This window comes from Oncorhynchus clarkii, chromosome 28, assembly GCF_045791955.1.
Source record: "Oncorhynchus clarkii lewisi isolate Uvic-CL-2024 chromosome 28, UVic_Ocla_1.0, whole genome shotgun sequence".
In the NCBI taxonomy this organism is placed as follows: Eukaryota; Metazoa; Chordata; class Actinopteri; order Salmoniformes; family Salmonidae; genus Oncorhynchus; species Oncorhynchus clarkii.
The window spans coordinates 43,121,658-43,148,982 of record NC_092174.1 but is presented as its reverse complement, the minus strand read 5'-3'; the positions used below and the strand labels follow the sequence as shown (position 1 = coordinate 43,148,982).

Sequence of the window (27,325 nt, the reverse complement as noted above, 5' to 3'; positions counted from 1 at the left end):
CTGACTAGATCACTGACTAGATCCAACCAACTGGATCACTGACTAGATCCAACCAACTGGATCACTGACTAGATCCAACCAACTGGATCACTGACTAGATCCAACCAACTGGATCACTGACTAGATCCAACCAACTGGATCAAATCAAATCAAATCAAATCAAATTTTATTTGTCACATACACATGGTTAGCAGATGTTAATGCGAGTGTAGCGAAATGCTTGTGCTTCTAGTTCCGACAATGCAGTAATAACAAGTAATCTAACTAACAATTCCAAAACTACTGTCTTGTACACAGTGTAAGGGGATAAAGAATATGTACATAAGGATATATGAATGAGTGATGGTACAGAGCAGCATAGGCAAGATACAGTAGATGGTATCGGGTACAGTATGTACAAATGAGATGAGTATGTAAACAAAGTGGCATAGTATAGTATAAAGTGGCTAGTGATACATGTATTACATAAGGATACCGTCGATGATATAGAGTACAGTATATACGTATGCGTATGAGATTAATAATGTAGGGTAAGTAACATTTATATAAGGTAGCATTGTTTAAAGTGGCTAGTGATATATTTACATCATTTCCCATCAATTCCCATTATTAAAGTGGCTGGAGTTGAGTCAGTGTCAGTGTGTTGGCAGCAGCCACTCAGTGTTAGTGGTGGCTGTTTAACAGTCTGATGGCCTTGAGATAGAAGCTGTTTTTCAGTCTCTCGGTCCCAGCTTTGATGCACCTGTACTGACCTCGCCTTCTGGATGATAGCGGGGTGAGCAGGCAGGATCACTGAATAGATCCAACCAACTGGATCACTGACTAGATCCAACCAACTGGATCACTGGCTAGATCCAACCAACTGGATCACTGACTGGATCCAACCAACTGGATCACTGACTAGATCCAACCAACTGGATCACTGACTAGATCCAACCAACTGGATCACTGACTAGATCCAACCAACTGGATCACTGACTAGATCCAACCAACTGGATCACTGACTAGATCACTGACTAGATCCAACCAACTGGATCACTGACTAGATCCAACCAACTGGATCACTGACTAGATCCAACCAACTGGATCACTGACTAGATCACTGACTAGATCCAACCAACTGGATCACTGACTAGATCCAACCAACTGGATCACTGACTGGATCCAACCAACTGGATCACTGACTAGATCACTGACTAGATCCAACCAACTGGATCACTGACTAGATCCAACCAACTGGATCACTGACTGGATCCAACCAACTGGATCACTGACTGGATCCAACCAACTGGATCACTGACTAGATCCAACCAACTGTATCACTAACTGGATCCAACCAATGTCATTCCCATTTGGTGGGGGAAGAAATAGGTTAAATTCTCCATTAGCAGATAATGAGGTTGCTACATCAGATAAAGATGTAGTAGTGGTGTTTCTCTTGTGATTTGGCATTCAGAGACGCACCGTGCAAGAGCACTCACTGGTTACAAAGCTGTAGCAATGCTGAATACTGCAGTCAGGTGAAATATCATGCCCTGTGAGACAGACTGTTTCTACACATCGTTATATGTGGTGAAATATCATGCCCTGTGAGACAGACTGTTTCTACACATCGTTATATGTGGTGAAATATCATGCCCTGTGAGACAAACCTCGTGGTGAAGTATCAGGCCCTGTGAGACAAACCTCATGGTGAAATATCAGGCCCTGTGAGACAAACCTCGTGGTGAAATGTCATGCCCCGTGAGACAAACCTCGTGGTGAAATGTCATGCCCCGTGAGACAGACTGTTTCTACACATCGTTATATGTGGTGAAATATCATGCCCTGTGAGACAGACTGCTTCTACACATCGTTATATGTGGTGAAATATCATGCCCTGTGAGACAAACCTCGTGGTGAAGTATCAGGCCCTGTGAGACAAACCTCGTGGTGAAATGTCATGCCCCGTGAGACAAACCTCGTGGTGAAATGTCATGCCCCGTGAGACAAACCTCGTGGTGAAATATCATGCCCTGTGAGACAAACCTCGTCTACACATCGTTATATGTGGTGAAATATCATGCCCTGTGAGACAAACCTCGTCTACACATCGTTATATGTGGTGAAATATCATGCCCTGTGAGACAAACCTCGTCTACACATCGTTATATGTGGTGAAATATCATGCCCTGTGAGACAGACTGCTTCTACACATCATTACCATCTAAGACAATACTTTGTTCACATATGATGTTGTGCCTCCATAACAATGGTGACATTGGCATTACTATTCTCCCTCTATTTTGTTTTAACTGTAGATAAACTAGTTTCGTTTTTTTTAAATAATAGTGAAGACATCAAAACTATGAAATAACACATATGGAATCATGTATTAACCAAAAAAGTGTAAAACAAATCAAAATATATTTTAGATTTTAGATTCTTCAAAGTAGTCACCCTTTTCCTTGATTACAGCTTTGCACACTGTTGGCATTCTCTCAACCAGCTTCACCTGGAATTCTTTTCCAACAGTATTGAAGGAGTTCCCACATATGCTGAGCACTTGTTTGCTGCTTTTCCTTCACTCTGCGGTCAAACTCATCCCAAATCATCTCAATTGGGTTGAGGTCGGGTGTTTGTGGAGGCCAGGTCATCTGATGCAGCACTCCATCACTCTCCTTCTTGGTCAAATAGCCCTTACACAGCCTGGTGGTGTGTTGGGTTATTGTCCTGATGAAAAACAAATTATAGTCAAACTAAGCGCAAACCAGATGGGATGGCGTATCGCTGCAGAATGCTGTAGTAGCCATGCTGGTTAAGTGTGTCTTGAATTCTAAATAAATCACTGACAGTGTCACCAGAAAAGCAACCCCATACCATCACACCTCCTCCTCCATGCTTCACCGTGGGAACTACACATGTAGAGATCATCCGTTCACCTACTCTGCGTCACACAAAGAATCTCAAATTTGGACTCATCGGGACAGATTTCAACCGGTCTAATGTCCATTGCTCATGTTTCTTGGCCCAAGCAAGTCTCTTCTTATTATTGGTGTGTAGTGGTTTATTTACAGCAACTTATCCTCTGCAGCAGGGGCCTTCTGGGTCTTCCATTCCTGTGACGGTCCTCATGAGAGCCAGTTTCATCACAGCACTTGACTGCACTTGAAGAAACTTTCAAAGTTCTTGAAATTTTCCATATTGACTGACCTTCATGTCTTAAACTAATGATGGACTGTCGTTTCTTTTTGCTTATTTGAGCTGTTCTTGCCATAATATGTACTTGGTCTTTTACCAAATAGGGCTATCTTCTGTTTACCACCCCTACCTTGTCTCAACACAACTGATTGGCTCAAAAACATAAAGGAGGAAAGAAATTCCACAAATGAACTTTTAACAAGGCACACCTGTTAATTGAAATGCATTCCAGGTGACTACCCCATGAAGCTGGTTGAGAGAATGCCAAGACTATGCAAAGCTGTCATCAAGACAAAGGGTGGCTACTTTGAAGAATCTCAAATATTGTAATGGCTGCAGGGTGGCAGGGAAGTCAGGCGCAGGAAAACGAACTTGGTATAAACAATGTAGAAAATAGTAAAAAAGAAAGATACAACACTTGAATGAGCAGGTGTGTCCAAACTATTGACTGGTACTGTACTATCGTTGCTTTTTAGACCGTTTTGACTAGTTTTGGCCAGTTTTGACTAGTTTTGGCCAGTGACTAGTTTTGGCCAGATTTGACTAGTTTTGGCCAGTTTTAACTGTCGAAAAAAAGCAACTAATGTATTTCAAAAACCAAAATGAGTTAATCTACAGTGAAATCAAAACATGGAGGGAGAACACTTACTGTGGGCTAGGTTGTGTTCAATTAGCAAAGGACTTAATGTGGGTTGTGTTCAATTAGCAAAGGACTTAATGTGGGTTGTGTTCAATTAGCAAAGGACTTAATGTGGGTTGTGTTCAATTAGCAAAGGACTTCATGTGGGTTGTGTTCAATTAGCAAAGGACTTAATGTGGGCAGCAGTGGTTAGAACGTTGGACTAGTAACTGAAAGGTTGCAAGATTGGATCCCCCGAGCTGACAAGGTAAAAATCTGTCGTTCTGCCCCTGAACAAGGGGGTTATGTGGGTTATGTTTGTTTAGCAGAGGACTTAATGTGGGTTGTGTTCAATTAGCAGAGCATTTAATGTGGGTTATGTTAGTTTAGCAGAGGACTTAATGTGGGTTGTGTTCGTTTAGCAGAGGACTTAATGTGAGCTGTGTTCGTTTAGCAGAGGACTTAATGTGGGCTGTGTTCGTTTAGAAGAGGACTTAATGTGGGTTGTGTTCGTTTAGCAGAGGACTTAATGTGAGCTGTGTTCCTTTAGCAGAGGCAGAGGCAGGGAGCAGGGCAGGGCAGACAGGGAGGAGGGCAGGGCAAGGAGGGAAGAGGGAGGAGAGGAGGGCAGGGCAGAGCAGGAGGGGAGGGAGGGAGGGGCAGGGAGGGAGGGAGGAGGAGAAGGGCAGGAGGAGGGCAGGGCAGGGCAGGGACAGGGAGGGAGGGAGGAGGAGGAGGGCAGGGATGAGGGGAGGGCAGGGAGGGACAGGGAGGGAGGGAGGAGGAGAAGGGCAGGAGGAGGGCAGGGATGAGGGCAGGGCAGGGAGGGAGGAGGACAGGGCAGGGATGAGGGCAGGGCAGGGAGGGAGGAGGACAGGGCAGGGATGAGGGCAGGGCAGGGAGGGAGGTGGACAGGGCAGGGATGAGGGCAGGGCAGGGAGGGATGAGGGCAGGGCAGGGATGAGGGCAGGGCAGGGAGGGAGGAGGACAGGAGGAGGGCAGGGCAGGGAGGGAGGAGGAGAAGGGCAGGAGGAGGGCAGGGATGAGGGCAGGGCAGGGAGGGATGAGGGCAGGGCAGGGAGGGATGAGGGCAGGCAGGGAGGAGGACAGGAGGAGGGCAGGGCAGGCAGGGAGGGAGGGAGGGAGGGAGGGAGGACAGGGAGGAGAGGGGAAAAGTATCTTAGTTTAATGAAATGTAATTATCATTACAGCCAGATGTGCTGTGGACGTTTCCCACCACAAATAATGATCCTAATTAGATTGAGGGTGCAGAGGAACAGAGGACAGACAGAAGTAGCTGATGATGTGCACCCAAAACCTCCAGCAGCATCAGCAAGCTGAACATACAGTACTTATTGTTTTGCTGTTCAGTACACGACCAAAATACACCTCTGAACACAAGTGAAACTATAGGCTATTTTTTTTTCTGTTTGCAAAAAAATACAGTGTCCTTTTTCCAACCTGAACATGATGTCACATGATGCCACATGATGTCACATGATGTCACATGATTCCACATGATGTCACATGATGTCACATGATTCCACATGATGCCACATGATGTCACATGATGTCACATGATGCCACATGATGTCACATGATGCCACATGATGCCACATGATGTCACATGATGTCACATGATGTCGCATGATGTCACATGATGCCACATGATGTCACATGATGTCACATGATGTCACATGATGCCACATGATGCCACATGATGTCACATGATGTCACATGATTCCAAATGATGCCACATGATGCCACATGATGCCACATGATGTCACATGATGTCACATGATTCCACATGATTCCACATGATGCCACATGATGCCACATGATGTCACATGATGTCACATGATGTCACATGATGCCACATGATGTCACATGATGCCACATGATGCCACATAATGTCACATGATGTATTTTCAACATATCTGGGTTCTGGCCACTGGGATAGGTGAGATCACAGATATCATATGAAATTATATTCTATACTTAAGCAATAAGGCACGGTGAGGGTGTGGTACATGGCCAATATACCACGGCTGTTCTTACGCAACGACGCACCGCGGAGTGGCTGCATACAGCCCTTAGCCGCGGTATCATGGCTATATACCACAAACCCCCGAGGTGCCTTATTGCTGTTATAAACTGGTTACCAATGTAATTAGAATAGTAAAAATAATTGTTTTGTCATACCCGTGGTATACAGTCTGATATACTACGTCTGTCAGCCAATCAGCATTCGAACCACCCAGTATAATGTATAGTTTACCACCATAGATGTGCAGTTTGGTTGATCCAGAGATGGACAGGCTCGGGTATTTCACCACTCACCACCACGATTACCAGATGACCTTTAACACTCCCAAATGGTGCCCTATCCCCAGTGGCCCTGGTCAAAAGTAGTGCACTACTAACTATAGACCCTGGTCAAAAGTAGTGCACTACTAACTATAGGCCTTGGTTAAATGTAGTGCACTATAAAGGGAATAGGGTTCTATAGGCTCTGGTCAAAAGGAGGGCACTATAAAGGGAATAGGGTTCTATAGGCTCTGGTCAAAAGGAGTGCACTATAAAGGGAATAGGGTTCTGTCAAAAGTAGTGCACTTGGAGTTCAATTTGGGACGTAACATAAATGCTATACAGTCTGAAATACATGTACACTGAAAAGTTTCTGTTTTAAAAAAAGGGGTGTCTACACTTGAGTATTCCTTGTGATTGGAGGGGAAATCAGCCCCCCCCCCCCTCCCATCTTGTCTGGCAGAGAGTACAGCAGGTCATAGCTACTGTAGTAGTTCATCACTGTTAGTCTGCTGTAAAATGAACATTATGTCCCACTTCATGTCCTGCTGAGACACTGACATTCCTCGGAGTCACAAAGAGCCCTAACGTTCCTCTGTTTGTCTGTGTGTGTATGTGTGTGTGCATGTGTGTGTGTGTGTGTGTGTGTGTGTGTGTGTGTGTGTGTGTGTGTGTGTGTGTGTGTGTGTGTGTGTGTGTGTGTCTGTCCTGTCAGCCGAGAGACTGGGTCACATCCCATCCAGAAGAGTTCTAGGAAGTCTGGGTATTTTCTTAATCGTCTTAATCTATTGTGATGAGTCTCTGATCCACCTCTACGCAGATGACAACATTCTCTATACCTCTGGCCCTTCTTTGGACACTGTGTTAACTAACCTTCAGACAAGCTTCAATGCCATACAACTCTCCTTCCGTGGCCTCCGACTGCTCTTAAATGAAAATAAAACTAAATGCTGCCCGCACCTGCCCGCCTGTCCAGCATCACTACTCTAGACGGCTCTGACTTAGAATACGTGGACAACTACAAATACCTAGGTGTCTGATTAGACTGTAAACTCTCCTTCCAGACTCACATTAAGCATCTCCAATCCAAAATTAAATCTAGAATCGGCTTCCTATTTCGCAACAAAGCCTTCACTCATGCTGCCAAACATACCCTAGTAAAATCCTTGACTTCAGCAATGTAATTTACAAAATATCCACCCAACACTCTACTCAGCAAACTGAATGCAGTCTATCACAGTGCCATCCGTTTTGTCACCAAAGCCCCATACGCTACCCACCACTGCGACCTGTATGCTCTCGTTGGCTGGCCCTCGCTTCATATTTGTCGCCAAACCCACTGGCTCCAGGTCATCTATAAGTCTTTGCTAAGTAAAGCCCCGCCTTATCTCAGCTCACTGGTCACCATAGCAGCACCCACCCGTAGCACGCGAAGCAGGTATATCTCACTGGTCACCACCAAAGCCAATTCCTCTTTGGCAGCCTTTCCTTCCAGTTCGCTGCTGTCAATGACTGGAACGAACTGCAAAAATCACTGAAGTTGGAGACTCATATCTCCCTCTCTAACTTTAAGCACCAGCTGTCAGAGCAGCTCACTGCACCTGTACATAGCCCATCTGTAAATAGCCCATCCAACTACCTCATCCCCATACTGTTATTTATGTTATTTGTTTTGCTCCTTTGCACCCCAGTATCTCTACTTGCACACTCATCTTCTGCACATATATCACTCCAGTGTTTAATTGCTAAATTGTAATTATTTCACCACTATGGCCGATTTATTGCCTTACCTCCCTTATCCTACTTCAATTGCACACACTGTATATAGACTTTTCTATTGTATTATTGACTGTATGTTTGTTTATTCCATGTGTAACTCTGGTTGTTGTTTGTGTCGCACTGCTTTGCTTTATCTTGGCCAGGTCGCAACTAGCCTACCTGGTTAAATAAAGGTGAAATTAAATTTAAAAATAAAAATGGTATTGTGTTGTATTGTGTTGTATTGTGTTGTATTGTGTTGTATTGTGTTGTATTGTATTGTGTTGTATTGTATTGTATTGTGTTGTGTTGTATTGTGTTGTGTTGTATTGTGTTGTATTGTGTTGTATTGTGTTGTATTGTACTGTGTTGTATTGTACTGTATTGTGTTGTATTGTGTTGTATTGTACTGTATTGTGTTGTGTTGTATTGTGTTGTGTTGTATTGTGTTGTATTGTGTTGTATTGTGTTGTATTGTACTGTGTTGTATTGTACTGTATTGTGTTGTATTGTGTTGTATTGTACTGTGTTGTATTGTACTGTATTGTGTTGTATTGTGTTGTATTGTGTTGTATTGTGTTGTATTGTACTGTATTGTGTTGTGTTGTATTGTATTGTGTTGTATTGTGTTGTGTTGTATTGTATTGTGTTGTATTGTATTGTACTGTATTGCATTGTGCTGTATTGTATTGTATTGTATTGTGCTGTATTGTATTGTATTGTGTTGTATTGTACTGTGTTGTATTGTACTGTATTGTGTTGTATTGTGTTGTATTGTGTTGTATTGTGTTGTATTGTATTGTATTGTATTGTATTGTATTGTATTGTGTTGTATTGTATTGTATTGTGTTGTATTGTATTGTATTGTATTGTATTGTGTTGTATTGTGTTGTATTGTGTTGTATTGTACTGTATTGTGTTGTATTGTATTGTGTTGTATTGTATTGTATTGTGTTGTATTGTATTGTGTTGTATTGTGTTGTATTGTACTGTATTGTGTTGTATTGTGTTGTATTGTATTGTATTGTGTTGTATTGTGTTGTATTGTACTGTATTGTGTTGTATTGTGTTGTATTGTATTGTGTTGTATTGTATTGTATTGTATTGTATTGTGTTGTATTGTGTTGTATTGTGTTGTATTGTACTGTATTGTGTTGTATTGTAGTGTATTGTATTGTGTTGTATTGTATTGTGTTGTATTGTGTTGTATTGTGTTGTATTGTATTGTATTGTATTGTGTTGTATTGTGTTGTATTGTACTGTATTGTGTTGTATTGTATTGTGTTGTATTGTTTGTGCTGTGTTGTATTGTATTGTGTTGTATTGTATTGTGTTGTATTGTTTGTGTTGTATTGTGTTGTATTGTGTTGTGTTGTATTGTATTGTGTTGTATTGTATTGTGTTGTATTGTTTGTGCTGTGTTGTATTGTGTTGTATTGTGTTGTATTGTATTGTGTTGTATTGTGTTGTATTGTACTGTATTGTGTTGTATTGTGTTGTATTGTACTGTATTGTGTTTTATTGTGTTGTATTGTATTGTGCTGTGTTGTATTGTGTTGTAGTGTGTTGTGTTGTATTGTGTTGTATTGTGTTGTAGTGTGTTGTATTGTGTTGTATTGTTTTGTGTTGTATTGTGTTGTATTGTGTTGTATTGTACTGTATTGTGTTTTATTGTGTTGTATTGTATTGTGCTGTGTTGTATTGTGTTGTATTGTTTGTGTTGTGTTGTATTGTGTTGTATTGTGTTGTATTGTTTGTGTTGTATTGTATTGTATTGTGTTGTATTGTGTTGTATTGTGTTGTATTGTATTGTATTGTGTTGTATTGTGTTGTATTGTATTGTGTTGTATTGTGTTGTATTGTTTGTGTTGTGTTGTATTGTGTTGTATTGTTTGTGTTGTGTTGAATTGTGTTGTATTGTGTTGTATTGTGTTGTATTGTATTGTGTTGTATTGTGTTGTATTGTATTGTAGTGTATTGTATTGTGTTGTATTGTATTGTGTTGTATTGTGTTGTATTGTGTTGTATTGTGTTGTATTGTTTGTGTTGTATTGTATTGTATTGTTTGTGTTGTATTGTTTGTGTTGTATTGTTTGTGCTGTGTTGTATTGTTTGTGTTGTATTGTTTGTGTTGTATTGTATTGTGTTGTATTGTTTGTGCTGTGTTGTATTGTTTGTGTTGTATTGTTTGTGTTGTATTGTATTGTGTTGTATTGTTTGTATTGTATTGTGTTGTGTTGTATTGTATTGTATTGTATTGTGTTGTATTGTTTGTGTTGTATTGTATTGTGTTGTGTTGTTTGTATTGTATTGTGTTGTGTTGTATTGTATTGTATTGTATTGTGTTGTATTGTTTGTGTTGTATTGTATTGTGTTGTATTGTTTGTGCTGTGTTGTATTGTGTTGTATTGTTTGTGTTGTATTGTTTGTGTTGTATTGTTTGTGTTGTATTGTATTGTGTTGTATTGTTTGTGCTGTGTTGTATTGTGTTGTATTGTTTGTGTTGTATTGTTTGTGTTGTATTGTATTGTGTTGTATTGTTTGTGCTGTATTGTATTGTGTTGTGTTGTATTGTATTGTGTTGTATTGTGTTGTATTGTATTGTGTTGTATTGTGTTGTATTGTGTTGTATTGTATTGTGTTGTGTTGTATTGTGTTGTATTGTGTTGTATTGTATTGTGTTGTGTTGTATTGTGTTGTATTGTGTTGTATTGTATTGTGTTGTATTGTATTGTATTGTATTGTGTTGTATTGTGTTGTATTGTGTTGTATTGTGTTGTATTGTATTGTAGTGTATTGTATTGTGTTGTATTGTATTGTGTTGTATTGTGTTGAATTGTGTTGTATTGTGTTGTATTGTGTTGTATTGTGTTGTATTGTATTGTATTGTGTTGTGTTGTATTGTATTGTATTGTATTGTATTGTGTTGTATTGTGTTGTATTGTGTTGTATTGTGTTGTATTGTATTGTAGTGTATTGTATTGTGTTGTATTGTATTGTGTTGTATTGTGTTGTATTGTGTTGTATTGTGTTGTATTGTTTGTGTTGTATTGTATTGTGTTGTATTGTGTTGTATTGTTTGTGCTGTATTTTATTGTGTTGTGTGTGCTCCCTGTGCTGTATTCTGTAATGTATGCTGTGTGTGCTGTATTGTACTTTGTGTGCTGTGTGCGAGAGCTGTTTTAAAATACCTTGTGAATTTTCTGCCTGTTTTGGTGGGATGGAGTTCCACCAGGCTTGAGAAAAGTTAATTGGCCAATAGCAGAGAGTTTCAAACTGGCCTGCCAATCTTCTGCTAGTTTTCAGAATACATATCCCTCCCATTATGCTTGTCCAATTAGGCCTCTCACTCAGACCACTCCCAGACAGTCCTAGTAAAATTATTGCTTGAGAAATTGTTCTTTGCTAAGAAGATTTTTTTGTTTATATTTGACCACTAATTGAAAACTTTCACAGTAAATAAGGCTCTTAATTGTTACCCACAAATTATTTGATCTTGAGATTAAAAAAGCTGCATTGGGCTTTTAATCAACCATGTGGCAGTTGACCGTGTGTTGATTGATATCAGCATCTACAGGACAAATAGGGGACTCTGCGATTAAACTGGTGCTAGAGATACTAACAACTGAAAGAGGCATCGTCCTCAACGCTCTGGATAGCCATTTCCCAAAAAAGGTTGTTGAAATGACACCATTAAAGATCGACTAAACGCATAGATTCTGCAAGTGTTTTTCTGTCGCTCATTAATAGGAAAAACAAGAATTCAGTCTTGGGGGGTGTGATTTGATGTATCAGTTACTGATGTTTGTCCCCCATGATACAGAATAGGAACAAAGACAGTATCACGTCCTTAAAATAGTCTGAATTAATCGAACTCATGAAATCTGTATTAAATGTGGACGTTTTTTTTGCCGAGGAGGTTTTTAGTTTGACATCTAGTGAACGTGTTTGGCGCTTTAAAAGACTGATCTACTGCTCTGCTGGTCAGTCTGTCTCACGGTTTGTGTTCTGCGGTAGGATTGGATAGAGCACAAATCACCGCAGCTGTGTATCCCGTGTTAGCGGACAAGTGAGCATTGTCGAAATCCAAACCCAACCCTCGAGTAAAGCCATGACGAACTCACTTACAAAACTACGTTTAGGACGAGACTGACGTTATGACCAAAATGATCTCATTTACAATTTGCAGTCAATTTTACACTAGAGTAAATGTTTCAGACTCAAATTGATGACGGAAGTTGATTACCTTCAGTTGGGCTTTAAACTAGCTGGATGCCTTTTAGTAGAGAAGAATGTGTGAAGAATAGTCTCTACTCACAATGTGAGTGTTTTAATTTAGGCTTGTCCAAATAGTCCTCTGTGTTAGCGGTACTTCCTCTAAACAACATCTGATTTCAGACTCTGGTTCTTCCTCTGGAACCCTTCAAATGAGTTCATCTCAGGGCAAACTAATCCACAGCAATCAATGTTTTCTCCTCCTCTTCCATCAAAACACAGACACACAATCTATCCTATTTCTGTATAGTTCATGTCAAACGTCCCCATTTTCTTTCTTAGTCCTCCGTGTGTGTTTCTTGGGCATGCATACCTGTAATGTATTCCTATGTAATCCTACTCACACATTAAGTGTTTTGCTAATTCATTACTACTATAACCTGTGAAATTATCCAACGTTACTGTGCTGTTGACTTTATTTTTCAGGCCCGGGGACACGGAAGAAGCTAAAGGGAGAGATCTACATTCTTCTTATTATTTGTATTATTATTATTACCCTACCCCTAATCCAAAACCCCACCCTTCAACAAAATTCCTACCCTTCAACCAAAACCCTACCCCTCAACCAAAACCCTACCCTTCAACCAAATCCCTACCTTCCCCAAAACCCTGCCCTTCAACCAAATCCTACCCTTCAACCAAAACCCTACCCTACCCTTTAACCAAAACTCTACCCATCAACCAAAATTCTACCCTTCAACCAAATTCCTACCCTTCAACCAAAACCCAACCCTTCAACCAAAACCCTACCCTTCAACCCAACCCTACCCTTCAACCAAAACCCTACCATACCCTTCAACCAAAACCCTACCCTTCAACCAAAACCCTACCCCTCAACCAAAACCCTACCCCTCAACCAAAACCCAACCCTTCAACCAAAACCCTACCCCTCAACCAAAACCCTACCCCTCAACCAAAACCCTACCCCTCAACCAAAACCCTACCCCTCAACCAAAACCCTACCCCTCAACCAAAACCCTACCCCTCAACCAAAACCCTACCCCTCAACCAAAACCCTACCCCTCAACCAAAACCCTACCCCTCAACCAAAACCCTACCCCTCAACCAAAACCATACCCCTCAACCAAAACCCTATGTAACGGTTCTCTTCTTGTGAAGTAGAGGCGGACCAAAGCGCAGCGTGGTGGTTGTTCATTGTATTTATTTACGACACTATACATGAACAAACTAACGAAAAAACAAGAAACGTGAGAACTCAAAACCTAATACAGCCTATCTGGTGAACACTACACAAAGACAGGAACAATCACCCACAAACACACAGTGAAACCCAGGCTACCTAAGTATGATTCTCAATCAGAGACAACTAATGACACCTGCCTCTGATTGAGAACCATACTAGGCCGAAAACATAGAACTGCCCCAAAACATAGAAAAACAAACATAGACTGCCCACCCAACTCACGCCCTGACCATACTAAATAAATACAAAACAAAGGAAATAGAGGTCAGAACGTGACACCCTACCCTTCAACCAAATTCCTACCCTTCAACCAAATTCCTACCCTTCAACCCTACCCTTCAACCAAAACCCTACCCTTCAACCAAAACCCCACCCTTCAACCAAAACCCTACCCCTCAACCAAAACCCAACCCTTCAACCAAATTCCTACCCTTCAACCAAATTCCTACCCTTCAACCAAAACCCTACCCTTCAACCAAATTCCTACCCTTCAACCAAATTCCTACCCTTCAACCAAAACCCTACCCTTCAACCCTACCCTTCAACCAAAACCCTACCCCTCAACCAAAACCCTACCCTTCAACCAAATTACTACCCTTCAACCAAATCCCTACCTTCCCCAAAACCCTGCCCTTCAACCAAATCCTACCCTTCAACCAAAACCCTACCCTTCAACCAAAACCATACCCTTCAACCAAAACCCTACCCTACCCTTCAACCAAAACCCTACCCTGCCCTTCAACCAAATCCTACCCTTCAACCAAAACCCTACCCTTCAACCAAAACCCTACCCTTCAACCAAATTCCTACCCTTCAACCAAATTCCTACCCTTCAACCAAAACCCCACCCCACCCTACCCTTCAACCAAAACACTACCCTTCAACCAAAACCCTACCCTACCCTTCAACCAAAACCCTACCCTTCAACCAAAACCCAACCCTACCCTTCAACCAAAACCCTACCCTACCCTACCCTTCAACCAAAACCCTACCCTTCAACCAAAACCCAACCCTACCCTTCAACCAAAACCCTACCCTACCCTTCAACCAAAACCCTACCCTTCAACCAAAACCCGACCCTACCCTTCAACCAAAACCCTACCCTACCCTACCCTTCAACCAAAACCCTACCCTTCAACCAAAACCCAACCCTACCCTTCAACCAAAACCCAACCCTACCCTACCCTTCAAACAAAACCCCACCCCACCCTACCCTTCAACCAAAACCCAACCCTACCCTACCCTTCAACCAAAACCCAACCCTACCCTACCCTTCAACCAAAACCCTACCCTTCAACCAAAACCCAACCCTACCCTACCCTTCAACCAAAACCCAACCCTACCCTACCCTTCAACCAAAACCCTACCCTTCAACCAAAACCCCACCCCTCAACCAAAACCCTACCCTACCCTACCCTTCAACCAAAACCCAACCCTACCCTACCCTTCAACCAAAACCCAACCCTACCCTACCCTTCAACCAAAACCCTACCCTTCAACCAAAACCCTACCCTTCAACCAAAACCCAACCCTACCATACCCTTCAACCAAAACCCAACCCTACCCTACCCTTCAACCAAAACCCTACCCTTCAACCAAAACCCTACCCTTCAACCAAAACCCAACCCTACCCTACCCTTCAACCAAAACCCAACCCTACCCTACCCCTCAACCAAAACCCTACCCTTCAACCAAAACCCAACCCTTCAACCAAAACCCAACCCTTCAACCAAAACCCAACCCCTCAACCAAAACCCTACCCTTCAACCAAAACCCTACCCTTCAACCAAAACCCTACCCTTCAACCAAAACCCTACCCTTCAACCAAAACCCTACCCTTCAACCAAAACCCTACCCAACCCTACCCTTCAACCAAAACCCTACCCAACCCTACCCTTCAACCAAAACCCTACCCTTCAACCAAAACCCTACCCTTCAACCAAAACCCTACCCTTCAACCAAAACCCTACCCAACCCTACCCTTCAACCAAAACCCTACCCTTCAACCAAAACCCTACCCTTCAACCAAAACCCTACCCTTCAACCAAGGGTAGACAATACTGAATCACTTAATACACCACGCGGCAATAATGATTTCAACACAGTAATACCACAACATCGGCTAATGGACAATATTCATTCTGACTGAGGGAAATGGAAAAGGTATGAAAGTAATGGGAATTGCTAGAATGACTGGGCATTATTGTAGAAAAAACATTGTTATGGGAGATACATTGTATATACAGAATTGTGTTGACACCCCTTCAAATTAGTGGATTTGACAATTTCAGCCACACCCGTTGCTGACAGGTATATAAAATTCGAGCATACAGCCATGCAATCTCCATAGACAAACACTGGCAGTAGAATGGCCCTTACTGAAAAGCTCAGTGGCTTTCAATGTGGCACAGTCTAGAGGACGCCACCTTTCCAACAAGTCAATTCGTCAAATTTCGGCCCTGCTAGAGCTGCCCAGGTCAACTGTCGTTGTTGTTATTGTGGAAGTGGAAACGTTTAGGAGTAAAAATGGCTCAGCCGCGAAGTGGTAGGCCACAAAAGCTCACAGAACAGGACTGCTGAGTGATGAAGAGTGTAAAGAAAACGTCTGTCCTCGGTTGCAACACTCACTGCCGAGTTCCAAACTGCCTCTGGAAGCAACGTCAGCACAATAACTGTTCGTTGTGAGCCTCATGAAATGGGTTTCAAATCAAATCAAATCAAATTGTATTAGGCACATGTGCCGAATACAACAGGTGTAAACCTTACAGTGAAAGGCTTCCTTGCGAGCTCCTAACCAACAATGCAGTTAAAAAAAATATGAAAAAGTCATTAAAGAGCAGCAGTAAAATAACCATAATGAGATTATATACAGGGGGTACCGGTACAGAGTCAATGTGGAGGCTATATACAGGGGGTACCGGTACAGAGTCAATGTGGAGGCTATATACAGGGGGTACCAGTACAGAGTCAATGTGGAGGCTATATACAGAGTCAATGTGGAGGCTATATACAGGGGGTACCGGTACAGAGTCAATGTGGAGGCTATATACAGGGGGTACCGGTACAGAGTCAATGTGGAGGCTGTATACAGGGGGTACCGGTACAGAGTCAATGTGGAGGCTATATACAGGGGGTACCGGTACAGAGTCAATGTGGAGGCTATATACAGGGGGTACCGGTACAGAGTCAATGTGGAGGCTATATACAGGGGGTACCGGTACAGAGTCAATGTGGAGGCTATATACAGGGGGTACCGGTACAGAGTCAATGTGGAGGCTATATACAGGGGGTACCGGTACAGAGTCAATGTGGAGGCTGTATACAGGGGGTACTGGTACAGAGTCAATGTGGAGGCTATATACAGGGGGTACCGGTACAGAGTCAATGTGGAGGCTATATACAGGGGGTACCGGTACAGAGTCAATGCGGAGGCTATATACAGGGGGTACCGGTACAGAGTCAATGTGGAGTCTATATACAGGGGGTACCGGTACAGAGTCAATGTGGAGGCTATATACAGGGGGTACCGGTACAGAGTCAATGTGGAGGCTATATACAGGGGGTACCGGTACAGAGTCAATGTGGAGGCTATATACAGGGGGTACCGGTACAGAGTCAATGTGGAGACTATCTACAGGGGGTACCGGTAGAGAGTCAATGTGGAGTCTATATACAGGGGGTACCAGTACAGAGTCAATGTAGAGGTTATATACAGGGGGTACCGGTACAGAGTCAATGTGGAGGCTATATACAGGGGGTACCGGTACAGAGTCAATGTGGAGACTATCTACAGGGGGTACCGGTACAGAGTCAATGTGCGGGGGCACTGGTTAGTCGAGGTAATTGAGGTAATATGTACATGTAGGTAGAGTTATTAAAGTGACTATGCATAGATGACAACACTAGAGAGTATCAGCGGTATAAAAGGGGGGGTGGGCAATGAAAATAGTCTGGTTAGTCATTTTTTGATTAGATGTTCAGGAGTCTTATGGCTTGGGGGGGTCGAAGCTGTTAAGAAGCCTCTTGGACTGCCTCCTGAGTGGTGCAGTGTCTAAGGCAATAGAGATTCTGGGTTCGAGTCCAGGCTCTGTCGCAGCCGGCCGTGACCGGGAGCCATGGGGCGGCACACAATTGGCGCAGCGTTGCCCGGGTTACGGGAGGGTTTGGCAATAGAACCGTCTATGACTAGGTTGGCTGGAGTCTTTGACAATTTTTAGGGCCTTCCTTCCTTCCTCAATTTTTAGGGCCTTCCTTCCTCCTGCCATCCAGGACCACTGCATGGTCCTGGATGGCAGGAAGCTTGGCCACAGTGATGTACTGGGCCGTACGCACTACCCTCTGTAATGCCTTGTGGTCGAAGGCCGAGCAGTTGCCATACCAGGCAGTGATGTAACCAGTCAGGATGGTGCAGCTGTAGAACATTTTGAGGATCTGAGGACCCATGCCCAATCTCTTCAGTCTCCTGAGGGGGAATAGGTTTTGTCGTGCCCTCTTCACGACTGTCTTGGTGTGCTTGGACCATGATAGTTTGTTGGTGATGTGAACACAAAGGAACTTGAAGCTCCCAACCTGCTCCACTACAGCCCCGTCGATGAGAATGGGGGCGTGCTCGGTCCTCTTTTTCATGTAGTCCACAATCATCTCATTTGTCTTGATCACGTTGAGGCTGTTGTCCTTGCACCCCATGGACAGGTCTCTGACCCCTATATTCTGTCTCGTCATTGTCTGTGAACAGGCCTACCACTGTTGTGTCATCGGCAAACTTAATGATGGTGTTGGAGTCGTGTCTGAGTCATGAGTGAACAGGGAGTACAGAAGAAGACTGAGCACGCACCCCTGAGAGGCCCCTGTGTTGAGGATCAGTGTGGCCAATGTGTTGTTACCTACCCTTACCACCTGGGGGCGGCCCGTCAGGAAGTCCAAGATCCAGTTGCAGAGGGAGGTGTTTAGTCCCAGGGTCCTTAGCTTATTGATGAGCTTTGAGGGCACTATGGTGTTGAACACTGAGCTGCAGTCAATGAATAGCATTCTCACATAGGTGTTCCTTTTGTCCAGATGGGAAAGGGCAGTGTGGAGTGCAATAGAGATTGCATCATCTGTGGATCTGTTAGGGTGGTATGCAAATTGGAGTGGGTCTAGGGTTTCTGGGATAATGGTGTTGATGTGAGCCTTTGACCAGCCTTTCAAAGCACTTCATAGCTACAGACGTGAGTGCTACGGGTCGGTAGTCATTTAGGCAGGTTTCCTTAGTGTTGATGGGCACAGGGACTATGGTGGTCTGCTTAAAACATGTTGGTATTAAAAACTCGGACAGGGAGAGGTTGAAAATGTCAGTGAAATCACTTGCCAGTTGGTCAGCGCGTGTAAGTACACATTTTGGTAATCCGTCTGGCCCTACGGCCTTGTGAATGTTGAGCTGTTTAAAGGTCTTACTCACATCGGCTGCGGAGAGCATGATCACACAGTCTTCCGGAACAGCTGGTGCTCTCATGCATGTTTCAGTGTTATCTGCCTTGAAGCGAGCATAGAAGTAGTTTAGCTCATCTGGTAGGCCCGTGTCACTGGGCAGCTCTCAACTGTGCTTCCCTTTGTAGTCTGTAATGGTTTGCAAGCCCTGCCACATCCGATGAGAGTCAGAGCCGGTGTAGTACGATTCGATCTTAGTCCTGTATTGATGCTTTGCCTGTTTAATGGTTCGTCTGAGGGAATAGCGGGATTTCTTATAAGCTTCCGGGTTAGAGTCCCTCTCCTTGAAAGCGGCAGCTCTAGCTTTTAGCTCAGTGCGGATGGTGCCTGGCTTCTGGTTGGGGTATGTGCGTATGGTCACTGTGGGGACGACGTCATCGATGCACTTAATGATGAAGCCAATGACTGATGAAGTGTACTCCTCAATGCCATCGAAGGAATCCCGGAGCATATTCCAGTCTGTGCTAGCAAAACAGTCCTGTAGCTTAGCATCTGCTTCCTCTGACCACTTTTTTTTATTGATCTAGTCACTAGTGCTTCCTGCTTTAATTTTTGCTTGTCAGCATGAATCAGGAGGATAGAATTATGGTCTGATTTGCCAAATGGAGGGCGAGGGACCGTGTTGTACGAATCTCTGTGTTGGTCCTTAGTTTTTTCCCTCTGGTTGCACATTTAACATGCTGATAGAAATTTGGAAAGACGGATTTAAGTTTCCCTGCATTAAAGTTCCCGGCCACTAGGAGCGCCGCGTCTGGGTGAGCGTTTTCCTGTTTGCTTATGGCGGAATACAGCTCATTGAGTGCGGTCTTAGTGCCAGTATCAGTCTGCTGTGGTATGTAGACAGCTACAAAAAAAAAACAGATGAAAACTCTCTAGGTAGAAAGTGTGGTTTACAGCTTATTATGAGAAACTCTACCTCAGGCGAGTAAAACCTTGAGACTTCCTTAGATATCGTGCACCAGCTGTTATTTACAAAAATACATAGTCTGCCGCCCCTTGTCTTACCAGACGCCGCTGCTCTGTCCAGCGGATACAGCGTATAACCAGCCAGCTGTATGTTGATAATGTCGTTGTTCAGCCACGACTCTGTGAAGCATAAGATGTTACATGTTTTAATGTCCCGTTGGTAGTTTAATCTTCCGCGTAGGTCATCGATTTTCCTTTCCAAAGATTGCACGTTTGCTAGTAGAATGGAAGGCAGTGTTTCCATGGCCGAGCAGCCACACACAAGCAGAGGATCAACATGAGCAATGCCAAGCTTCGGCTGGAGTGGTGTAAAGCTCGCCGCCATTGGACACTGGAGCAGTGGAAACGTGTTCTCTGGAGTGATGAATCACGCTTCACCATCTGGCAGTCCGACGGACGAATATGGGTTTGGAGGATACCAGGCATACACTACCTGCCCGAATGCATAGTGCCATCTGTAAAGTTTGGTGAAGGAGGAATAATGGTCTGGGGCTGTTTTTCATGATTCAGGCTCCTTGGTTCCAGTAAAGGGAAATCTTAACAGCATACAATGGCATTCTAGGCGATTCTGTGCTTCCAACTTTGTGGCATCAGTTTGAGGAAGGGCCTTTCCTGTTTCAGCATGACAATGCCCCGGTGTACAAAGTGAGGTCCATACAGAAATGGATTGTGTAGATCGGTGTGGAAGAACTTGACTGGCCTGCGCAGAGGGACCTCAACCCCGTCGAACGCCTTTGGGATTAATTGGAACACCGACTGCGAACCACCCCTAATCGCCCAGCATAAGTGCCCAACCTCACTAATGCTCTTGTGGCTGAATGGAAGCAAGTCCCCCCGGTAATGTTCCAACATCTAGTGGAAAGCCTTCACAGAAGAGTGGAGGCTGTTATAGCAGCAATGTTCCAACATCTAGTGGAAAACCTTCCCAGAAGAGTGGAGGCTGTTATAGCAGCAAAGAGGGAACCAACTCCATATTAATGCCTATGATATTGGAATAACATTTTTGACAAGCAGGTGTCCACATACACTACACGACAAAAAGTATCTCGATGCATTTATTTTAATGTTGTTTTTTAATTTTTTTATTTAACCTTTATTTAAATAGGCAAGTCAGTTAAAAGAACAAATTCTAATTTACAATGACAGATTTTTACCTTGTGAGCTCAGGGATTTGATCCAGCAACCTTTCAGTTACTGGCTCAACACTCTAAGCTCTAACCACTAGGCTACCTGCCGCCCCAATGGGGATGTTGTATAGAGGGATGTTATATAAACAGGTAAAGGAGGTGAATGTGCAAATTCCAAAAAGTTTGCCTTTTTAATTCAGGCTGTACATGTTCTAGAAAAGCAATTAGCCTGCATGGAAGATTGATGTTTGGATATATTTGTGCAACAAACTCTCCCCATTTACCATTTAAAAATGCTCTACAATTAGTTTTTCTTGGGCTGGGATACATGCAATGGTTTGACTTGATCAATTGTGACTGAAGTATAAAAACGACATTCTCTGACACAGATCATTTGCTTTTTATTTGATGACTGCAATGAAATGTAGGGCACATTCTCAATGAAATGTAGGGCACATTCTCAATGAAATGTAGGGCACATTCTCAATGAAATGTAGGGCACATTCTCAATGAAATGTAGGGCACATTCTCAATGAAATGTAGGGCACATTCTCAATTAAATGTAGGGCACATTCTCAATTAAATGTAGGGCACATTCTCAATTAAATGTAGGGTACATTCTCAATTAAATGTAGGGTACATTCTCAATGAAATTGACAGATGATTTAGTACAGAGCAAATCTATAAATTTGAGCTTTTACCAACAGAAGTGAAAATGTAAATTTTTGAATTGTTAAATTAGGCCTACATTGATTTCAAGTGCACTTTTTCGTTGCGTTGTCTTTGTCGCTTATTAGCCTACCTTCTTTTTCATGTTAAAGAAGTTTGTAGCTTTTGTCAAATCAATATTTTTTGGTGGTTTTGAAAATTATGAGCGAAAACATTGTTAGGCCCAGTCCAATTTCCATCAAAATGCACTCGTTCTATGCTTAATTGTAAAGCAGGCCCCTGCATTCATTAAGCACTATGATTTTTCAATATTGGTCAAATAGCACCTACAAAATTAAACTGTATAGGCCTGCAAAAATACATGATAAAGCATGAATAAAGAATGAATACTTACGTGTGAAACTCCGTGTTCTGTAGCATAGCTTCCAGAGTTTCGTTGTTCAGTTTTTAGAGAACAGAATGGCCAGAAAACCCAAGTAGAATCCATGTTTCATTTGTCTCCAGGAAGATCCTGATTATTAAATCGATAAATTACTTCAATTACACGTTACAGAGACTGAAAATGGCGCCTGTTATGTTGCGAGGCCGAATCCAGAGGTTATCGTTTAAAAGTGACTCCCGGATGAATGCCAGTTGTCAAATCCCCTGATGTTAGGCATTTTGAACCGCGCTTCATTCGGTGCTACAGGGTCAACGCCCGCCTACGGACTCACCCAAAACACCCTTCCTTTCAATTTGATTGCTACAAAATGTCAGTCCTGATAAAAAACTTAAAATAGCCACAAAAAGCGCACGGTTGTAATTCATGCGTGTTCCTGAGCCGTTGCGCTGAGAGTGGAAGGTCCTAAAACCTCCGTTTGCCCTTGAGCTGCTGAGCGGCTGGCCCGGGCAGGATGGGAGCGCCGCCTGACCAGGGGATTAGGCTACGGCTGGCCCATGTCATCTCACATTCAAAAGTGATCAGGATTTGGGAAGCAATACCTTTTTTTTTAACCTCTCAATTGAGTCATGTGAAACAATTTGTGAGGCAACAGGAAAGATGTTTAATTTCACTGCATGACATTTTACAAAGAGCCTGTAAAAATAGAAAACAGAATGCAAAAATGTGTTTGCAAAAATGTGTTTAATCCTGAATCAATCTTTTCACGCAGCGGTAGATAAGAAATCTACTTTCTCAGAACTATTTACAGGTACATGTGGGCATGCGCATGCTATTATACCTGTAGGCCTATAGGAATTAAATAATAAACGTTGCCCTGTTCCTCCCTCTGCCGGCACTACAGGCAAACGCGGGGCTGATTGTCAATTACATTTCAGTACCATTGACAGCTCCCTGAATTGCAAACTTGACATATCGCCTAATTGTCCACAGTTAATTAAAGCGCAGAAAACTATCAATGACGACCTTGGGCTTTGAAACCATAATAACAAATTATAACAGTGCATATGTAATCATAATTCAATTTCACGCTTAGACGGTTTTGGACCTCTGAGTTGAATGCACTCGATTACAACAGAGTCTGGGTTAGAGAGTCTGGGGATTCTCCGTACATTGCTTTTGCTATGCGTAGTAGCTATGGTTATTAGCCTAGCACATAACTTGGATCCATATATACTGTACTTGTGCAGGTAGATAAGGCATTTAAATAAACACTCATTGTGCTACCGATGTCAGCTACGTTGAAGCATCCATTATATCGATGTATTACATTATTCTGGTGAGCAAGAGTTTATTTAGTCTTCCCATGAAACATAGCTTCTCATTTCTCATTATATCTAATTATAGACAAGCTGACTAACAAATAGCTGAAGGCCAGTCAAATTCTTCCAAACCGATCTCGAGAAACCATTTCTGTATGGACCTCGCTACTCGCTTCAGCACACGGTGGTCCCGATCTGTGAGCTTATGTGCAGGTAGATAAGGCATTTAAAGGAACACTCTTTGTGCTACGAGAAAGGTAGTCTATTTGGCAAACATTTGCATAATTATGATGTAGCTTAAACCATAAGAGGGATCTTAACAAGACAAAGTAATATGGCACAAAGGAACGTGATTAATATTTGTAATATATATAAATCATTCAGTAGAAATCGGTTGTATCTGTGCATTTAAAGCTATTCTGTTCCATTGAAAAACTATAAACTAGCATTTTGTCTATTTTCTCACATGTACACATACATAAGTTCAAAATGAATGCTAAGGTGCCTTTTTATGATTAGCCAAATATATTAGTAGAATACACGTAAATGTAGATAGCCAGCGGTGCCTACAGCTTCCAGGCATTCTGCATCATAGTAACAAAGTATCCGTCGCTGTCAATAGAGGCACTCACTCCACTGTAGTAGTTCATGAACTCCTCCTGAGTTACCTAAAGGAGAAGGACAAGACAACTAATTTACAAAATATACAAAACCAAGTAACCAAGCCAAGAATATCTGCTCCTTCCTTTTGCACGTAAAAAGTTGTGTATAATTATTTTTTTAAATTAAACCCTTTTTTGTTTGTTTGTTTAATGTAATATCAGCTACAATTCATTAGCCTGAAATACAGGGCCTGTTTGCATAAAACATCTTAAGTGTTTCCCTTGAGGAATAATTTCCCTTTACCTAAGGGACTCGTTTAAGGGGGTTGAATAGAGCCAATGGAAACGTAAGGTCATAATTTAAGGGTTTTATGGGTAGTTTGAAGGCAGGTAAGGCAGAGCCTCTGGTTACCGTGGAGATGACTTAAATCACTGTTCCAAGCCAGGACAAACACATTTATTTAGAAGATAATAAAACATATTTATTTTAGTTACTTTTTTTTCTCAACTTGTTTCTATTACTTTCTAGCATGTCAAGCTAACTTAGAGAGTAGGTAGCTATTGGTGTTATTCTTCAATAACAAACTCCAAAGCAAATCAGGGGGAGAAAAATAGGTTTATGTGAGAAGGACAAATCAAGATGTTATGCTGGGAGGTAGATGTTCAGTCTCCCCTGTCCTCAGCTTTTCCCCCAAATCAAAGGAACAGGATCAAATCAAATCACATTTATTTATATAGCCCTTCGTACATCAGCTGATATCTCAAAGTGCTGTACAGAAACCCAGCCTAAAACCCCAAACAGCAAGCAATGCAGGTGTAGAAGGATGCCATTTATAACCCCACTCCCTAGCCTGGGGTTGACCAATCAGAAGTCCTTGCAGTACAACTTGGCCAATGGCCAAATAACAAGTATCCTGCCCCCGACTTAATGTACAGAACGTAGCACACGTAGCTCTGAGTTCCGGATTGACATTCCACAGATTCTAAACAGCTGTTGAACTGAGACCCAACTCCTATTTACAATTCCCTATTGACCGTTAGTACTATATTTAGTTTAGTACTCTCGTCCTCTCAAACTCTGCGTTGTGCATTTATCTTCAAAATACTCTTATAGACTTCATGGGCACCCTTAACTTTTTCCACTTCATTTAAGGGAGAAATTAACCTTAAAATGTTTTGTGCATCTGACTTAAAGTTAAGGAAACTTGAAGTGAAAAGATAAGGGGGGAATTAACTTAAGATGTTTTATGCAACTGGGCCCAGACCGGTTTTGTGATAACATTCCACTCCTTGTACTCCGTGCCATATGCCTAAAATATGACATCGTCTGCTCTTCTCAGTTCTCTTGGAGCTGATTATTGATAGAATGTTCACATTTGAAGATTGGAGGAAGGCCAGACTGTTTGGCATGACAAAGGAGTGGCAAGGAGTGTGGAATGTTAACACAAACAGATTGGTACCCAGGCTAGCAGTTCGTCATTCCAGTAAACGGACAAATCTATTTATTACCTTGCCGTCTTTGTCGTTGGGGGAATCAAAGCTGCTGAGGAAGGTTAGGAAGACCTGTTCCTCTGTCCACTCCCCACTCTTATATTTGGGGTGTTGTGAGCAGTTGTAGACCCCCCTCAGGTCCTCCACAGTCACCACCCCGTCCCCTGTCCGGTCTAACTTCTTAAAGGCCTGGCCGATCACAGAGATCCTGGCACTGGACATAGGAGGCTGAAGGAAACACAAACACATGAAAACAGCAATATACATCACTGCACCTTTATCATGCAATTATTAGATGTACTTTGGCTTGTTCAAATACTATGATTATGAGAGAACCATTATTCTACACTGTCCATAATAAATAAATGTGCATAATCAATTTGTTTTTGTGTCACTACTCTGTAATTATACCCTCAGATTCTCCAGAAACTCGTTGAAGTTGATGCTGCCACTGCCGTCCTTGTCACACAGTGTGAAGATCTGCCGGGCCTCCTCTCTGCTCACCACCACACCATAGTCCTCCAGTCCCTTAATAAACTCCTGCAGGTCCAGAGACTTACTGCCATCGTCGTCCATGATGCGGAACGTCCTGTATGGACCGGTGAGGAAGAGAGAGGATGTGGAGAGATTAACTATCTGTCTCTGGATATCTATTTAAACGTAATAATCAATCAGTTATTATTAATTATTATTGGCCTTTTGCATGCTGACTATTTTCACTTGTGAGTGAATATCATAATACCATAAGAAAGCGTTATTGTAAAGTTACAAAAAATAATTGTTGTTGATGTTTTGCTTTGTATTTTAATCAGTTGCTCTTACCTTGCCAGTCCCTTGATGCCAGCCACTCCCCTGGCCAGACATTGCTGTCTCAGTACCTCCAGTGGGTCTGTGGCCTTGGTGTCTGAGGCCATGTCTTCTGTGTTACTGTAAAATATGGAGTCAAATACTCCATCTGCTTAGTTAATTTGTATTCAGATGTAGGTTCAACTTTATGAATTGTAACAGAGGAAGTATAATGAGCAAGCAAGGAGAAAAAAGAGAGTCGAACTATGCTACACTCCTCCCCTAGAAACCTGTTACTAGGCTATACCCCTCCCCTAGGGACGTGTCACTAGGCTACACCCCTCCCCTGGAGACCTGTTACTATGTACATGTGCACCAAGCCATCACAAGCCAGTTCAATAGTCAATTAATCATAAACCGTCATAATTGCAGATATGTTCATATTGCAATTGCATTAGGTATTTTAGTGTTCATATCAAGTATCATATATAAAATGTCTCCTTAATTTGCTTAATTTACACCACTTTCATAAAAGAAAAACGAAAGTCATTACTCCTGTTGTCTAGGCAACACTTACACAACAACCACAACTTTTTTTTCCAATGTCATAACTTCAAACCACTATCTATCCAAAAATAATGAAACTAACATACCAAAACGAAGCAATAATGAAGTATACGATTACCCAACAAAAATGGTACTTGTTGCAAGTGTTTGCGTGTGAAGAGAAAGTGGTCTCACCTGGTGTTCTTGTCACCTGTTCCACTCTAGCTAGTGTGCCCGTGCGTAATGTAACGTTGGTATGAATAGCGCACGCCTCCTCCTCCTCCTCTCTGCCATAGCTACACTTCAGACCAGCGGCCCACTCGTGTCATTACCAGTAACGACTGTATGATCATTTTCGATTTTCGCGGTAAGGAATGCGGTAAAGATGTAAAAAGGGAAAATCAATCGAATAGTAAGTAGAGCATTAAAAACATTTTTTTTTAAATTGTGTCCCAAAATGGCACCCTATTCTCTATATAGTGCACGTTACCTGTAATGTTACGATAGTGAGATAATTGTAAGCAGTAGAAGGCCTAGAATGGGTCATAGGTTTCAGGTGTGATGTTGAAAACGCTGGGATGGATGATTCCGGACCACGTCTGAAAAAGTAGATACATTATTTGGGATA

The 27,325-nt window shown here is 42.4% G+C and overlaps 2 protein-coding genes across 3 annotated transcripts in view; both read right to left on the bottom strand.

Annotated features, from left to right (window-relative positions):
* Positions 1 to 22,474, bottom strand: part of LOC139387528 (sodium channel protein type 3 subunit alpha-like) — a 133,790-nt gene extending 111,316 nt beyond the window's left edge. Inside the window, exon 1 of the mRNA XM_071133818.1 lies at positions 21,966 to 22,474. The gene's annotated coding sequence lies outside the window, so the exon portion shown is untranslated. The remainder of the gene's footprint in view (positions 1 to 21,965) is intronic.
* A 196-nt stretch (positions 22,475 to 22,670) lies between these two features.
* LOC139387527 (calcyphosin-like protein) lies at positions 22,671 to 26,906 on the bottom strand. Of its 2 annotated transcripts, none has more exons than XM_071133816.1 (5): positions 26,893 to 26,906; positions 26,188 to 26,292; positions 25,777 to 25,954; positions 25,384 to 25,593; positions 22,671 to 23,940 (listed from the first exon to the last, which is right to left on the bottom strand). In XM_071133816.1, exons 2-5 carry the CDS (start codon positions 26,277 to 26,279, stop codon positions 23,839 to 23,841), a joined length of 582 nt encoding a protein of 193 aa, XP_070989917.1. In that variant the 5' UTR covers positions 26,280 to 26,292; positions 26,893 to 26,906; the 3' UTR covers positions 22,671 to 23,838. The 2 variants fall into 2 exon arrangements, with proteins under 2 accessions (XP_070989917.1, XP_070989918.1); XM_071133817.1 differs by lacking the exon at positions 26,893 to 26,906 and adding an exon at positions 26,837 to 26,877.
* Positions 26,907 to 27,325: the final 419 nt, after the last annotated feature.

Coding starts and splice junctions, on each gene's coding strand:
- LOC139387527 (XM_071133816.1), bottom strand. CDS start 26,279: ATGGCCTCAGACACCAAGGCCACAGACCCACTGGAGGTACTGAGACAG. Junction 25,594..25,776: donor AGTTTCTGGAGAATCTGAGG/GTATAATTACAG, acceptor TGTTTCCTTCAG/CCTCCTATGTCCAGTGCCAG. Junction 23,941..25,383: donor CCAACGACAAAGACGGCAAG/GTAATAAATAGA, acceptor CTTCTCCTTTAG/GTAACTCAGGAGGAGTTCAT.